A 16507-nucleotide genomic window follows, 5' to 3' on the forward strand; every position below is an offset into this window, starting at 1 on the left:
TCGTACTTACGAGCTAACCGGGCCGGATCGTGACAACCATTGAGGATGATATGAAAATCTGGAAATATTGTCCTAGAGCCTTAGAGAAGAAGACAATTTATTTATATATTTTTCCAGTGAAGGACAATTTTTTTTCTGAACAGCAAGTTCTATGCTATGTTTAAACAGCAATGCAATCAACAGTTGTATGAATGAAATGTTTTCTGATTGCAACTTATCTTCTTGTAATAAGAATACAACCGCTGAGTTGGCACATATTCTTAATCTAGCTAAAAGAAAAGCTGCAATCGAAAAGAAATATAACCACTGACAAACAAGAAAAAACATTCAAAACTGCATTTCGGTCACTTCATTTAATGCTAACAAATCAAGTCAACTTCTATTACATGGAAATGGAATCAAAAAACATTTTGTATGTAAATGGAAGAAACCGTGACGATGAAAAAGATGCAACGAAAAAGAAGTAATTATATTAGAAATCTTGTGTAACGGCTCCTAAGAGTATTGATGTTGGATACCTTAGGATCAAAGGTTTCTAACGCAGATCTAACATAACAGTTAGACAATTCGGTAACAAGTAAGTATGTAAAACTCTTAAATCTATAACAACAATGCATTACTTTCAATGAAAACTAAAAAAATCAATTCAAAACCAAGTAAGTCAGACAACTAGTTGAAATCAGCGTTCTCATGGAAAACCAAAGTAAAATTAATCACGAGATCTGTCCAATATCAAAGTTTAAAACAATGATGAAATTGCACCTAAATTAAAGAATTAGTACTTACACATTCTCATTCCTAAATAAAATTATTTTTTCCTTCAACGTAGTTTTAACTATTGAAATTGCTTGTTACTACTTCATCTCCACTATTGAAATTGCTTGTTACTACTTCATCTCCTCTTCATCTTCTCATGGATCAATCTTATTTTCCTCCATCAGATCTGTCAAACTAATATCACATATGACCAGCTGAGCACATGACTGATAATCTAGGTAATTCATTGGGTCATGTATTTCCCTCATGTGGTTCGCTTGGCTATCATTATATTCTCTTGAGTACTTGCCTAAACTTCAACAACTAGAGTGCCACTCTTTTTAAGGAATTTGCAAGGTTTTTTACCCAAGTGCTCGAGCAAGTATAAATCCTAATGTTGTCGCCTTGTGTATACTCTTCTATGAGCTAATAAGAAAAGGCTGGAAACCCTTGAACAAGATTTTAACAAATCTCGCCCATGATATTGAATCCTATATGTGAATTTAATTTTAATATCAATAAGATATGGGTCAACCTGATAGCAGAACACACAAGTATTTTGATACCAACCGATTTAGGAATGATGATATAGATTTAGGAATGATAATATAGAAGCTTATGAAGCTAATTAGATAACGTGAACACTAGATCTTCTCTTAAATCCTCAGGAGTTCATTCAAGATTCAAGATCTTAATTATTGAGTTTATTGAGGTAGAGTTTTTAGAGGTTTTAATGTAAAAGCTTCCATGCATGCAAAGGAATTATCAGCATAATAACTGTATAAGAATTAAGATTCAGTCAAGATGAGAAAATGAAATATTTAAAATGTAATAAAACTATTGATACCCTAAATAGGACTTTCGTGTCATCCCATTTTCTCCCTACGGCCAAGAGAATTTCGTTAAGAGTTACATGCAAATATGAAAGTAAAAAAAGGTGATTGATATTTTCCTTCAGAATTGATCTTAGGATCTATTAGAGCCATCCAATTTAGATTCATGCCCAATTTTTTTAGTCAAAGCTTATGAGAAAGGAGAAAAGGTTGAGAATCTAGACATATGTCAAAAAATGGATGGAGAGAGAGAGTCAACTAGAATAATTAGAAGAGAGGAAAGGGGGAGGAATAATAATTCTATTTAAGCACTACTTCAAATAATTCATAAAGACCTATTTATAAAAAACACTATAATTCAAGTATCAACAAATACAATCTAAACAACTATAATTCAAGTGTCAACAAACACTATAATATTATGGAATTTGTAATGTCATATTTTTATCATCATCTCTTTAGATTTTTTGGGAACAATTGAAACATTCCTCAAGAATTACATCAAGGATCAATCTTAAGCCCATATCTTTTTTTCTTTGCTTTAGTCATTGATGTTCTCACTAGACATTTGCAATAGGATGTACCTTGGTGTATTCTTTTTGTTGATGATATTCTTCTTGTTGATAAGACTAGAGAGGGAGTTGAAGGTAAACTTGAATTATGGAGGTCAACTTTAGAGTCTAAAGGTTTTCGCTTGAGTAGATCTAAAACTGAATATATGGAGTGTAATTTTAATAGTAATATACCTAGTGAGGGAATTGTGAGTTTGGGCGATCAAGTCATTAATAAGAGTACACGTTTTTAGATATCATGGATCTATTGTTCAGAGTGATGGTAAAATAGATGGGGATATTATCAACAAAATTCAAGTTGGATGGTTGAAGTGGAGGAATGCATCGAGCTTGTTGTGTGATAGAAACGTCCTCCTCAAACTTAAGGGAAAATTCTATAAGATGGTGGTGAGACATGCAATGCTTTATGGTGCTGAATGTTGGCCATTAAAAGAGAAGCATAATACTAAGTTAAGTATTGCAGAGATGAGGATGCTCGGGTGGATGAGTGGCTTTACCCTTAGAGATAGGATATGAAATGAGCTTATACGTGAAAAGGTTGGAGCAACTCCAGTGGAAGATAAGATTAGAGAGAGTCGCCTTAGATGGTTTGGTCACATAAAACGGCGGCCTCCTGATGACTCGGTTAGGAAAGTAGAGATATTAGATTTGACTTATGTTAAGAAAGATAGAGGTAGACCTAAAAAGACTTGGTTAGAAAATATTAGAAATAATCTTTCTTTATTATATTTAAACGATAATTTGACTTTTAACCTAACAAAATGAAAAAAAAAATGATTCATATAGCCGACCTATGTAGTGCTACAAAGGCTTTGATGTTGTTGTTGTATTTGAAACATTCCTCAAACTTCTAAAAGGTTCTTTAAATTTTCATAATATGAAAAATACTTCAATATGAAATCAATCTAACATAGGACGTGGGGGGAGAGCTTTTTGTCAATAAATTATATTTATGTATTTTCCTTATTTCCATGTGTGTGTTTTCAAATTAATTATGACAGATGGCTATCTATAAATGCCCAATTGCTCATACTAGACATTTGAAGAGGGTTTTTTAAAGCTTATTTTAGGTTATATCTTGTTTTGAGGAGAACTAAGTAATCCAATAGAAGAAAGGAGGGAAAAAGATCATAGCAGAGTCTAAGACCCCACCGTGATTGATCTCAGAACTAAAAATCTATTTGAGAGGTTTGCCTCTAGATTCGGTGCAAAAAAGCCATCTAAGTGTTGTTGTGGTGCGGTGGAAAATCTTTGGGCAATTATACTGAGGGTAAAGGAAGGAATTAATGAAGGATCTTTGGGTTTGGGGTAATCGCTTTGTAGTTTTGTCATGTGAATAGTGATCACTAGAGCAATCTATCATACGTCATAAGAGTTCTTTCATTACCATGCAATAAAAGCTAGGTAGTGGGTTCTCTACTCAAAGCTATTAAATTCTAACTTAGCAAACAATCTAATAAGATCTTTCAACCACTATCAATTAATCTGATTCTCTCATATAGTTTAGTAATCATCACATCTATGCACTACTATGATGCACGGACACGACACGACACGAACACGGGACACGGCTGTTTTTGAAAATATAGGACACGGGTACGGCACGGACACGGCAATACATTTTTTTTATATGGTGTATATATATTAATGTAATATCATATTAAAAATGTCAAACAATAATAAATGAATGACATGATAACTTGTCTAGCTTATAATATAAAATATTTAGTACAAAATATCTATTACAACCACAAAAATATAAGCAAATAATCACTTACTACAACATCAAGCATTTAAGCTTCAACTACTAGGATTAGCTTTAGAGGTTTGTTTTTGTCCTTCAATATCATCATCATTGAATATCACTACTTTTAACTCTGGTTCAACAAGAGAAAGATTTGTAATTATGCAAAAAGAGAGGAGATGAAAATATCTTCACTGCCAAAGAGAAAAAAAATAAGAATATTTGATGAATGGGTATTAAATGCAGACGTTGATTTGGTGTTGTGGATATGAAATAAGAAATTCAATTTAAATCTCGCCAAATATAAGAAATTATATTTTAAAAAAATTATAAAATATTTAAGATACGCATGTTTGACAACTGTGTCCGTGTCCAATTTGTTTTTAATATTTTTTTAATCGGACACGTTTTTAGCGTGTCCGACAAGTGTCGGAGGAGTGTCGGACGAGTGTCGTGTCGGACACGGTGTCGGACACTGCACACCTATTTGAGGAGAAGTGTCGGTGCATCATAGATGCACTATTAAGATGCCTATCTATAAATGCCCATGCTTGATGTTTGAAGAGGTTTTTTTTTAGTTTATTTTGGGTTTTGTTCTATTTTGGATGGAACTGCATAATCCTAGAAAAGAAAAGAGGGAAGGAGATCATAGCGAAGTTTGGTACTCCATCACGATTGATCTCGAAACTCAAAATCTATCACCTCTAGACCATCCGAGAGGTTTGCCTTTGGATCCAATGCAAAAAAGCCTTCCAAATGTTGTTTTGGTGCGGTGGAAAATCTCTAGGTAATTGTATAGGAAGTAATGAAGGATCTTTCAATTTGAGACAGTTACGTCATACTTTTCTGGCAAATGGTGATCAATAGAGCAATCTACCATACGTCTTAAAGGTTCTTGATCCATACCATGCAAATAAAGCCAGGCAGGCAGCCGGTTCTCTACTCAAGGAAATTGAATTCTAACTCAAGATAACAATCTAATGAGATCTTTCAACCACTATCAAGTAATTTGATTATCTCATCTAGTTTAGTAATTATCACATCTATGCATTATTAAGATGGCTATTTATATATACCCATGCTTGATGCTTGAAGAGGGTTATTTATTTATTTATTTTAGGTTTTGTACTATTTTGGGAAGAATTACATAATCCTGAAAAAAGGGAAGGAGATCATAGTGAACTCTGAGACACCACTATTTAATCTCAGAACTCAAATCTATCTCTTGTAGACCACATTCGAGAGGTTGCCTCTAGATTCAGCATAAAAAAGCCTTCCAAGCATTGTTGTGGTCCAGTGGAAAATCTTAGAGCCTTTGTATGAGGGTAAAGGAAGTAACAAAGAATCTTTGGGTTTCGGATAGTCCCATTATAGTTTTATCCTGTGAATGGTGATCACTAGAGCACTCAACCATATCTTAAATATTCTTGATCAATACCATGTAAGAAAAGCTAGGTATCATGCTCTCTACTAAAGGCTCTTGAATTCTAACTCAAGATAACAATCACATGAGATATTTCCATCACTATCAAGTAATCTGATTATCTCACCAAATTATTTTTCATCAAGAATAGTTGAGCTATTGGTTATCTTGTTTCGAACCAAAAAGAGGCGGGTGACCATCATCAAGAGACATTTCAAAACTAGATTTTAGCAACCTGAAATGTCTTTGTTTTTCGAATCCCAAATGGCACCTACATGATTCTTTTTTTTCCTTTTCTTTGTTAATTATATTAATTGTTATCTTGATCAAATAAGCTACCAATTTAGGCTTCGTTTGAAATAATTTTCTTATTGTTTTCTAAAGCTGTTCTCTATTATAAATTTTTCTTTTTCAAAAAATTTGTATATAAAAAAGTCGCTTTATAAAGCAATATGAAAGTTGTCCTAAACAAAGCCGTAATTTTCCTTTGGCACATAACTCATGGAAGGAATTCCAACTAGGAGGAAATACTATTATAACTTGAGGACTACTGCAACTGTTATCTAAGAAATTGAATTGGGAGTTTAAGACAACGACTATTATTTTGTATAGCAAAGGATGTGTGGTTCATTCTTATTTAGTTTGTGGAATCGTTGTTCATTGTAACAAAACTTTAAGCTAGCATGCTTTTTTAGAATTCCCAATTAGAGTTTGGAGCTATCATACAATGCTAGATTGACATTGGTTTGTATCAAATTGAATTGTTTTATTTTGTTTGATACACCTTATTGGTGTCAAATTTAGTATTAGAGCCCTATGTTTAGGATACAACCTAGAAAAAATTGACCCTGCCAACCCCAAGGGGTACCATAGAAGATTTCCAATGTGAAATCCAACAACTACATCATAAAACAGCGATGAGTTAGAACCACAAAAGCAACTTGCATTCAATCCATTTGAATGGCATTCGAGTAGATTTTAAGATGGAAAGGGATCAAGCTTTTCAAGAATCATCCAAAAAGGATGAATCCTATCCAAGGTTTCCAAGAAGAGAACTAATAAGGCATTACCAGGATTATGGGCTAAGGTAGATATCACTGATTTTGAAGGTGGATTAAATAGATATTGAAGAACCTGGTGGATCAGGGGGATATATAAGTTATAGGCAATAAGGGATAAAGGTAATAAAGGCGCAAGTTTGCATATTATACAATCACATAAGAGTCGTAAGATATGAACAGAAATTAAAGAGGTGGTATAAAGGACTTGTTGAAGTCAATGAGGATAAAGTCATAAAATTTATGGAGAAGTTACACCAAAAGTATACCAAAAGAGGTATAAAGGATGTTAATACATCAAATTTTTGTACTTAAAACCAATTTAACTCTGACAAATTATTCAATTCATATTTATTAAATAGATTTAAGTATTGTTGCACTTTCTGTAGAGAAATTAAGTAATCCTCACTAATTGATATATATATATCCCATTTATAAGGCATCTTTAGCATCCACCATTAGTAGTGGACCTAATTCAATCTCCAATAATAGCTTTAGGAACAAAATTAGAATGATTGTCAAGATATCTAATTAATAATGTGTGGGATATGAATTTCGAAATAGGAGGTGCCAAAAGATAATAATTCAAGGCAATGATTAAAACATTAAAAATTGTATTAATGTCACCATTTTTCATGGATTTCTAAGCTTATAAGCATCACTCCTAATTTTCTGATGATTATATGTCCCCACTTTGTTAGTAGTGTAAGGGTTTCAAGGTTTTAGATAAACTATTATCACATCATGGTATTTATACTTCACAAATCTTCTATTCAAATTTATATTAGACAATGACTTATCATAGTTTACAATAAATTTAAGTTTTGTATGAATACTTTCATGCATATCATGCATGAACAATGGATCCAATAATAGGATTTGATGCATACAAGGATAATTCTAAAAATGCTTGCATGTTTCCTAATTAATATATTATTTAACTAATTTATAAAGCAAAAAAGTATGAAGAAACATTAAGGCTTCTATTTATTAGGTTTCTTAAAATTTTGACGCCTAACTAATAAATAACACAAATAAGACAATTCTATCATATGAATGACAACCTCTTTATAGAAAAATACTATGTTTTAAAACAGCATTTTTGTTTCAATCAAATAGATGGTATTTTAATTTTTCAAGTTTTATTGAAAATCTAAGTTACTCTGCCATGCGTGTTAAAGACATTGCGGAGCAAATTTAAGCTCTAATAGCAAATCTGATGCTCAAAGTTTTTAGGTCTTAGCAAGGCTTCTAATATATATTTAATGTAACAAGAGGAAAATTATGTAGAAAGCATACAAAAATTTTCATGTGATAAACTTCTAATCTTTAACAAATATTATCTATCTTTGATAAAACCAAAATTACGAAGGAAATTAATTCAAATATAAGGGTAATGCTGTTTTACTAGAAATAAAGAATCGAAAATCAGAACTAAAAAAGTCATGTAATGAGCTGAAATCCGAACACTCATTGAAAAACAAATTACATTCAATTTCAGCAAAATGTTTATACGATTAATCTAAAAAACATATTTTAGCACAATAAAAAAACAGAAAAAATAATAATTCACCAGAAGTAGAAAAAATAAGACTCATGCATGTACAAAGATATAAACCCTTCCACTTCAAGTCTCTAAATTGATCGAGAAGTTGATGCCAAGAGATAAAAGGTATATCACATCAAACTACAACTTTTTTCAAAATAAAATAATTCAATTTTTTGCCTCAAGCTATTATTGATAATCACAAAATTTCTTTTACAATCCCAGCCATCGATCAGCCCTAAAATTCACATAGATCAGTTATGAGCTGCAAAACCGAATATTTGATAATAGAGGAAACCAGAAACCGCAAGTTGAGTTATACCCACAACAGAAAATCGCTAATCAGTAACACATCGTGATGGTAATAGAAAATATAAAGATAACAATTCCCTAAAGAAAGATGGCAGATCTCACATTCAGTGAGGTGCAGGAAGATCATAAATTGGAAGGCATGAACACAGGAATTGTACGAAAATAAAAACCAATTAGCAATGAAACAAGTAAAGGCAAAAAGATCACATATATTTCAAATGCTAAAGGGCTCCAGGAGGTAGTGAACAGAAATTGCAAGAAGACATAAACTAAGAAGTCGACGTCAATGAAACAACTAATATGGTAGAATGTTATCTCATAGAATACAAGCTATCCCCTATAAGAGACAAAAGTATGTAAATATGAGCATTAGTGATTAAGGATACATTTGGGACGGCTTTCTTTCTACTTCTTAAAGCAGCTTCTTAGTACAAAAATTAAAATTTTTGTACTAAAAAGCCGCTTTAGGAAGCAATAAGAAAGCCGTCCCAAACGAATCCTAAGTTAGTATGCTACAAGAAAAATAAATAAATTATTCATAGCGCTATGCCACCACCAACATCTTGATATGCTTGAACTAGAATGAATAGCAAATGAATTGGTGCTCCAATAATAACAAGCAATATAAAATATATCAAGCCAATGGATAAGATATTCTTCATTAGGTCCTGTAACCAAAAAATGAACAGCATACCAGTGACCAGTGTAAGAGAACAGACAAACTGCTAGAAGGCTCCACTGTAACACCGGCATAGGATTAGAAATGGGTCCTGTAGCAGTACCACTTTCAGCATCAACTTGTGCTGCCCAGTTCAGCCTTGTTATACACCAAGCTGCCATATGAAAACGCAATTTTCAAAAAACAAAATGACAAACATTTGAAACATACAAGAACATAGAAAAGAAGGCCCTACTTAAAAAACCTTCCTTAAAATGGTATACTCAATGATTAATAATCTGCGGCCCTTAATTTCTACTTCACTTTACATTAGCATGAATTTAAAAAATAAATGTCATACCTCCAAGTATGCAGACTAAAGCAACATTTGGACCTTGCCTTCCCAACAAAATTAAAATAGTTGAGCTCCAAGCAGAAAGCATGCCTGTGGCTACAATTGCTAATGCATCGGTTGGATTTGAAACCGGAACCATATATTTCTTATTTATAGTCAGTGAAAGTGCTAATAGGACAAAATGAAGAAGTCCAATGGAATAAATGATTCGGGGTGCAAAAGTTTTTCCAAAATTCTTAAGTTCTTCAGAAGCACCAATGATATTGCTTTCCACGATCCAGTGCACTGACATTAGCATGCAGCATAGAATATTTCCCATAGTATAAAAATATTTTAAGCGTTTCCAAAAAGAGTTTCGAGAAATAATAATATATATAAGGACCACCAATATAGACAAAGCAAGGATTGGTAAGAGTTCGAGCAGACCAATCTTTAAAGACCATCCCTTCTCAATACCAGTACTGCCGAAAGAATGAACAATTGAAGAACCAGAACCAATAGTCTCCTTCGATAGCCCAGATTCCATGCCGAATCTGATGATGATATTGAGAACTAGAAACAATAAGTTCTGTAAGCAAAATCACAGTTAAATTCACAGATAACATGCATATATAAAGACACCTAAAATGGTAGCATAGCGACAAGCTACAGTCCATAAAGCTGCATTTTTTAAACCTTTTAAGGTTGAGGCACCAAAACTTACTTCTACTGCAACTTCACCAGTATCTGATGAAAACCATAGGTTAAGAATGCCAGTTGTACCTAAGAGAAAACTTGCTACACGGCCTTCTGCCACTGACACACACAAAGTAGAATTCATGGAAAAGTTGCCTAGAAAAGTAAAGCAGCAGATAACAGCAGATGTTGAAGGGAACCAACTTACATATATAACTGTTTGAGAGGAAACTGAACGCACGTATTGCCACAAAAAAGGTAACTGTTAGAATTCTTAAAGAAGCAGAACGGCCTGAAAATGGATAATATGATTTGCACAGGGCATGGACTGTTCTGATGGAATAAAGATGAACACAGAGGGCTGTTAGCATAACACAAAGACCAAAGACCATCAACATCAAATTGAATTCAGTCCATGCAAAGCGTGCAAGCTCCGCAACACCTTCCAAAAATCTTGAATATGCATCAATTTGTCTTTGAAGAACAGATGCTGTATTATCGATTATCCTGCTATGGGTGCCATTTTCGGAGTAGAGTGCAAACTTCATGATATCTAACCAGCTCCCTTGAGCTTGACTATATAAAGCATTTATATAACGCAGATCTTCTGCAGGAAGTCCAATGACAGATGTTATAGAATATAAATCTATATATCTTTTTACCTGTTAAAAGGAAGACACTATTTAGGGTACCAACTCACAGAAAGAGGGTGGGATGCGGCATGAGAGGATAAAAAACAAGAAGCAGGCACAGCATTGGAGAAAATTGCAAGTCCCTCTATGTCTAGATGTTAGGAAATTTTCATAATGATAAGAGTTGCATTAAAGAGCATATGTAACATCACAGGTTGTTTTGTTTGTAGTTACCTTATTTTTTCAAGTTAAGATTTAATTCTTTATGTCGAACTATTATAATAAACTGACTTCCAAGTAGGAAACTGATGCGGGCCACCGCCGACCACCGCCGACGCCGACCGGCAGAGGGAGGGCCGGCGACCCCGCGGCGCGCGGTCGGACTGCGCCGTTAGCAAATTTCATGGGTATAGAGATGCTCTATAATAGATGCCACTCATTGGAATTATTGTGCAAGTTTGGAAATTTTGAGAAATATCTATTTTCAATAGTAAACGGTAATTTATTTGTCCCCTTCAATTTCAGATTCTATAGCCCATCAAACAAACAACCCCATAAACATCATTTTCGTCATACAATTTACCACATTAAAGACAAGATTTGAAGCAAGCTTGAACAATTGCGTACATTCCTTTTCATGCATCAAAAAAATGTAAGTCCTGCTTGGATGGATTTCTTGACAAAATGACATTCATCAATTAAAATTTTAAATATATAGAAAATATTGGAGCTAAACGTACCTACAGCATGAAAAAAGGTTAGACGGCCAAGCTTATATTTAACTCATAATAGTGCATTGATGCAGTTTGAAAAAATCTAGAAGAAAGTAGAATTACCTGCCAAGTGTTTACACAAAGATTATTGACATAGTTTAACATCCATGATTCCAAATTTGAATGAGACCCCAACTTTTCAGCACATTGATTATGTGTTTCCCAGGTACGACCAGTTAAAGCATAAAGCTCAGGATTAACACGCCCAATACTAAAATAGCATAGAAGATTTAATGAGGCAGAAAATTAGTAGTAGTCTGGTACGAAGTTTTATATTAAGAAAGATAACATGGATGGGTCCTGCAAAAAACAGCTCTAAGAAGAATGCAAGAAATTTGCAGATTAAAAAGGAAAAGAAAGAAGAATAAACCACATAGCAGAAAAGTAACATATCCAGGTTGGACCTAGTTAAAAAAGCATAGCTTTATTAAAAAAATCTAATATTAAAACAAAAGCATGCTTTCCAGATCTATGATAAAAATTAGTTTGAACAATATATGATGCTCAAAATGTATGACATGACTTGTGGTATGCAGCGGCAATCTTAATTCCTGTGGATTGTTTCGTTGGGAAAAAGGTCCCTTGAGGAACTTGACATGGCCCAAGTAATAAATTTATTCACAAATGCATGCATGAATGTATGAACCATCTTGAACTTATATGCACTAGAGGTAAGCTTTATGAAACATTCTTTGGCGTTCATTTTTTTTAAACTAATGTACTTTGTGTTCAATCTTCATGCACAACTTCTATCAGTGTCACCTTAATCTGTTCTATTTATTCCGTTTACAATTATTTCATATTCCAACCTAAACAACACATTTTATTCCCTCCCCGCCACTTGAACATGCACAAATCAAACAGGTCTATTTTTATAACCTTCTTTTCAACTAAATATACTCCTACACTCCAAAATAAATATTGCCACAGGCAATCCTCACTACATGAAAACCCGTGATTTGTGGCAAGCTTTGCAACGGAAAATTTTTTTGACAAAATTGCGGCAGAAATTTCCAGTGCAGAATTTGAGACAGATTTGCGACGGAAAATCCGTCACAAATTCGCCGCAAATCCGTCACAAAGAAGTTTATCTAAACTGATATACAGGTCATTTCTTTCATTTGCGAGTTTCGTCTGCTCCTTCATGCCCAAACCCACAGCAACGACCTTTGCTCGCTGACATTCCTTGTTCGCGACCCATCCTCTCCTCGCCGACGTTCGCCGTTCTTTTTCGTTGTTCGAGTTCGCTCCTTCAACGATGTCCTTTCTGTTGGATCAGGATCGGAAGAAACAACGGGAGCTTGCTTGCTTTGAAGGTAACTTTTTCCCTTTTGCGCGCTTCTTGAGCCGAATCCCTTAAATCCACCGAACTATAGGGTTTAATAAATCTGGGATTTACGGCAAAAAGAGGGAAACAAAGATTTTGTGCGCCATGGATATTCAATGGATCAGAATTCTTGATAAACAAAGGCATGCCTCAATCCCTAATTAGATAAAATCTAGTTTCACACATTATGAAGTAAACTTGTAATCTAATGAAATCTTACTATTGGATTGCAAGTCCTTGACTCTCTAATCATCCTCGATCATTATGGTAAAGATGAGACCATTATCTACTAGGATTAATAAGAAAAATCATAACAACCTCCATTTCAAGGAGAGAGGAAGGGCAAAAAATCATGAGCATTCATTTTATTTGAATATAATAGATGGTTGTGATGAACTTGTATATGTCTCATATGAGTTCCAACACTTTTTTCTAGATTTAATCATAGTCATCTTATCTAAATATTGGATGACTAGGATGAATCCCTTATGTCATGTGAGTTCCATCATCCTGTCAAAAACTAATTGGGTGCCGCCACATGTCAAATATGGTTGAAGTGTATAGGAATACATCGGGCTTATTATGTGATAGAATAGTTCCCCTCAAACTTAAGGAAAAATTCTATAAGATGGTGATGAGACTTAAAATGTTTAATAATATACGTAGAATGTTGACCATTAAAAGATGAGCATAATATTAAGTTAAGTGTTGAATAGATGAGCATGCTTAGGTGGATGAGTGACTTTACTCAAGACGAGTGCATGTCGAACTTTACAGAGCCTGCCAATGATGTAGATGATCAACTTGCAGTTAATGAGATCAAGTTGTTGTTAGACGAGGTAGACTTGGACATTGAGGAGAACATTGAAGATGTTAGTAGTAATGATTTGGCCTCATTAAATGGAAGTGAATTATCTAGTGATTAATAGTTATAATACAAATGTGAATTAATTAGAAATTTTTTGTTACATGTTAGTAGACACATACAATAATTTCTTTTTTACATGTTAGTACAGATACAATAGTTCCTTTTTCTACTTGTATAGTAGTTACTTTTTTACATGTTAGTATAGATATAGTAGTACATTTTTTACTTGTATAGTAGTTCTTTTTTTACATGTTAGTATAGATATAGTAGTTCCTTTTTTATTTGTACAGTAGTTCTTATAGTAGTTTCTTTTTTACTTGTACAGTAATTCCTATACGGTAGTTCCTTTCTTACATGTTCGTACAGATATAGTAGTTCCTTTTTTACTTGTACAGTTGTTTCTTTTTTACATGTTAGTATAGATATAGTAGTTCATTTTTTTTTTCATGTTAGCATAGAAGTAGTTACTACTTATTTCCTGCATTTAATTTACTTATTTCCTAATTTTTTATAAATATACAAATTGTAGCTAATTAGTTCTTTTATTTTTTGCAGATGTCTTCTGGAGGAGATGAGACCCAAGGCGATTGTTCTCAAATATTTTCAAAAGCAGGTTAAGAACTGGTGGACGAACTGGTACTAACAGGATGTGCACTTCACAACATGTCACTCATACCCAGCCTAACCCCCCTTTGCCTACAGCTCCTACAGGGAGTCAGCAGTTTTACACCCAAGACCCCCGCTTTCCGTCACCATACCCTGTGTAGACCGCTCCCTTTTACCCATACTATCCCCCACCATCTTCTCAGGGATTCCTTGCTAGTTATCCCTATCCACCAAATGTTCAACAATAATTTTACTACCCACCACCTCCTCAGACCTATGCAGCTGGACCTTCCACACAGGCTGCCGTAGCACCAACTACGGATGGGCGCATGCTGGTTGAGCCTGAGGGTTACATGTACGTAAATGTGTATGTGCGAGATATCATATATCTAGGATATCATACGGAGCAGGTTTGATGCTCCATATGTCTCTTAGAAGAAAATCCTAAAGGAAGTGCGTTACATGTGATTCAGAGAGTTTGAGGCTAGTAAGCCATAATATTATTAATAGTTGTCCATTTTTTATTAAGCTAATAAATAATAAATTTTTCCTAATTTGTTATGTGCAGTGAAAGTTCTATTGGTTGCCTCAGCATTATACTTGTATCAGAACAAATTTTGAGAAATGCGGAGCGACTCGCCTGCGAGACATGTTTAATCGCATTAGGAGGACAATCGAATGTCCGCTTTGGATTCACGAGGGTGTATGGGCTGAGCTCAGAAGTGCTTGGGGTAGCCCAAACTATAGAACTTCTAACGTCATAGGCCTGGGAAGCTCCCTACATACTTGGGGCTCAATTCCACACACTGAGCATAGATGAAGATTGGTAAATTTTTTAATATATTTTAATAATTTCATTGTATATACATTCTAATCTAAGTATATTTTAGAAGGTGATGCTTGGTAGAGAACCCAGTGACACAGTCACACTCATAGGCGTCAGCAAGACCAGCAGTGGGTGGATAAGCGAGCCAGGAGAGCATGTGTAAGTATATAAGAATATTATACTTACATAAATATTGTAAGCAACGATTATATGATGATTAATCTTATATTATGTTTTGTTCGTAGGATGAGTATACACGGTTTCGAGAGAGCTAGGTGATAGTTGGAGAGGGATTCTCTGCGTGTTCTGCAGACATTTCTAACAATCGCACTTGGACGCAGGTAGGGGTGTCAATTCGGGTTGACGGGTCGAGTTCGGGTCGAACCCGAGCTGACCCAGATCTAAACGGATCAGCCCAAACCCGGCCCGTTTTTGCAAGCGGGTCGGACATTTCAACCTGGACCCGACCCGCTCGGGTTGTCGGGTTGACCAGACCCGACCCGGATTTCGCAGATTTGGCTGAACCGCTGAAGCAGCGCGAGTTCGCGGGACCTCGATTGCAGCTGTGCGGGAACACGAGCGCACCTGCGAGCGGCAGTGGCGGAGTCCAAGTCGCGCCTGCAGAGCAGAGCTGGTGTGGGCTGAGCGCGGGATCCGCCGAGGTGCCGAGTGAGGGTTGGTCGTCTAGTCCGGCTAGACGCGGGATCCGCCAAGGCGCCAAGTGCGGGCTGGTCCGGCTAGACGCGGGATCCGCTGCTCCGTGGCTGTGCGGGCTCGCCGGGCTGGGCACCCGCGACGACGCGACTTGACGCGGAGGCGACTTCACCACATGATGCGGACGCGACCTGACGAGTTGACGGGATGCAACCTTGGCAGCGGGTTTGCGAAACGGGTCAATTCGGGTTGACCTGTGGATTGTCGGGTCAACCCGAACCCGACCCATTTTTCAAACAGGTCAAAAAATCCGAACCCGGACCCGACCCATTTCGCAAACGAGTTGACCCAAACTCGGTTTTTTCGGGTCGGGTCCGGTAGGGTTTCAGGTCGAGTCGAAAGTTGACATCCCTAGACGCAGGCAGTAGGCAGAATGCAAAAATGGTGAATTTATGTATTAGGCTCGCAAGCCTCCATATACGAGGGGTAGTCCTCTTCTGCCACAAGCCACTCAACAAGCAGACATGAGAGTTTAGTTAGCCAGCATGTGGCTAACTTAGCAGCAAAGTTAGAAAATATCTGAAAAACTCAAGCGGACATGAACACTCAATATTGGAGGAGCTTAGAAGATTGAGTAAGCGGATTAGTAGATCTCAACCGGCGCCTCCATCAGTCAAGCAGGACAGCAAGCATACAGATTCCGATTAGATTGTCGCCTAAGATGACTTTTGATACATTTGATGTCATTTGATGTATAAGTTATGTTGAAACTGTAACAGTATTATAACTTTTGTTGAAATAGTTGTTTGTTCATTAATTTGCACAATTTGCATAGTATTCTTTGATTATATTTGCTTTGCATAACTGTTTTTTATAACTTCTTGAATTG

At 35.5% G+C, this 16507-nt stretch overlaps 1 protein-coding gene across 4 annotated transcripts in view; it reads right to left on the reverse strand.

Annotated features, from left to right (window-relative positions):
- LOC110092315 (GPI ethanolamine phosphate transferase 3) overlaps positions 1–16507 on the reverse strand; it is a 50578-nt gene that overhangs the window by 18618 nt on the left and 15453 nt on the right. For all 4 annotated transcript variants that reach the window (XM_020816814.2, XM_020816815.2, XM_028697472.1 and 1 more), the window contains exons 12-16: positions 11401–11548; positions 10141–10594; positions 9961–10052; positions 9264–9825; positions 8939–9077 (exon numbers count right to left, since the gene is read on the reverse strand). In XM_020816814.2, coding sequence (XP_020672473.1) covers positions 8939–9077; positions 9264–9825; positions 9961–10052; positions 10141–10594; positions 11401–11548 — 1395 coding nt within the window. The remainder of the gene's footprint in view (positions 1–8938; positions 9078–9263; positions 9826–9960; positions 10053–10140; positions 10595–11400; positions 11549–16507) is intronic.

This window comes from Dendrobium catenatum, unplaced genomic scaffold (assembly GCF_001605985.2).
Source record: "Dendrobium catenatum unplaced genomic scaffold, ASM160598v2 fragScaff_scaffold_943, whole genome shotgun sequence".
In the NCBI taxonomy this organism is placed as follows: Eukaryota; Viridiplantae; Streptophyta; class Magnoliopsida; order Asparagales; family Orchidaceae; genus Dendrobium; species Dendrobium catenatum.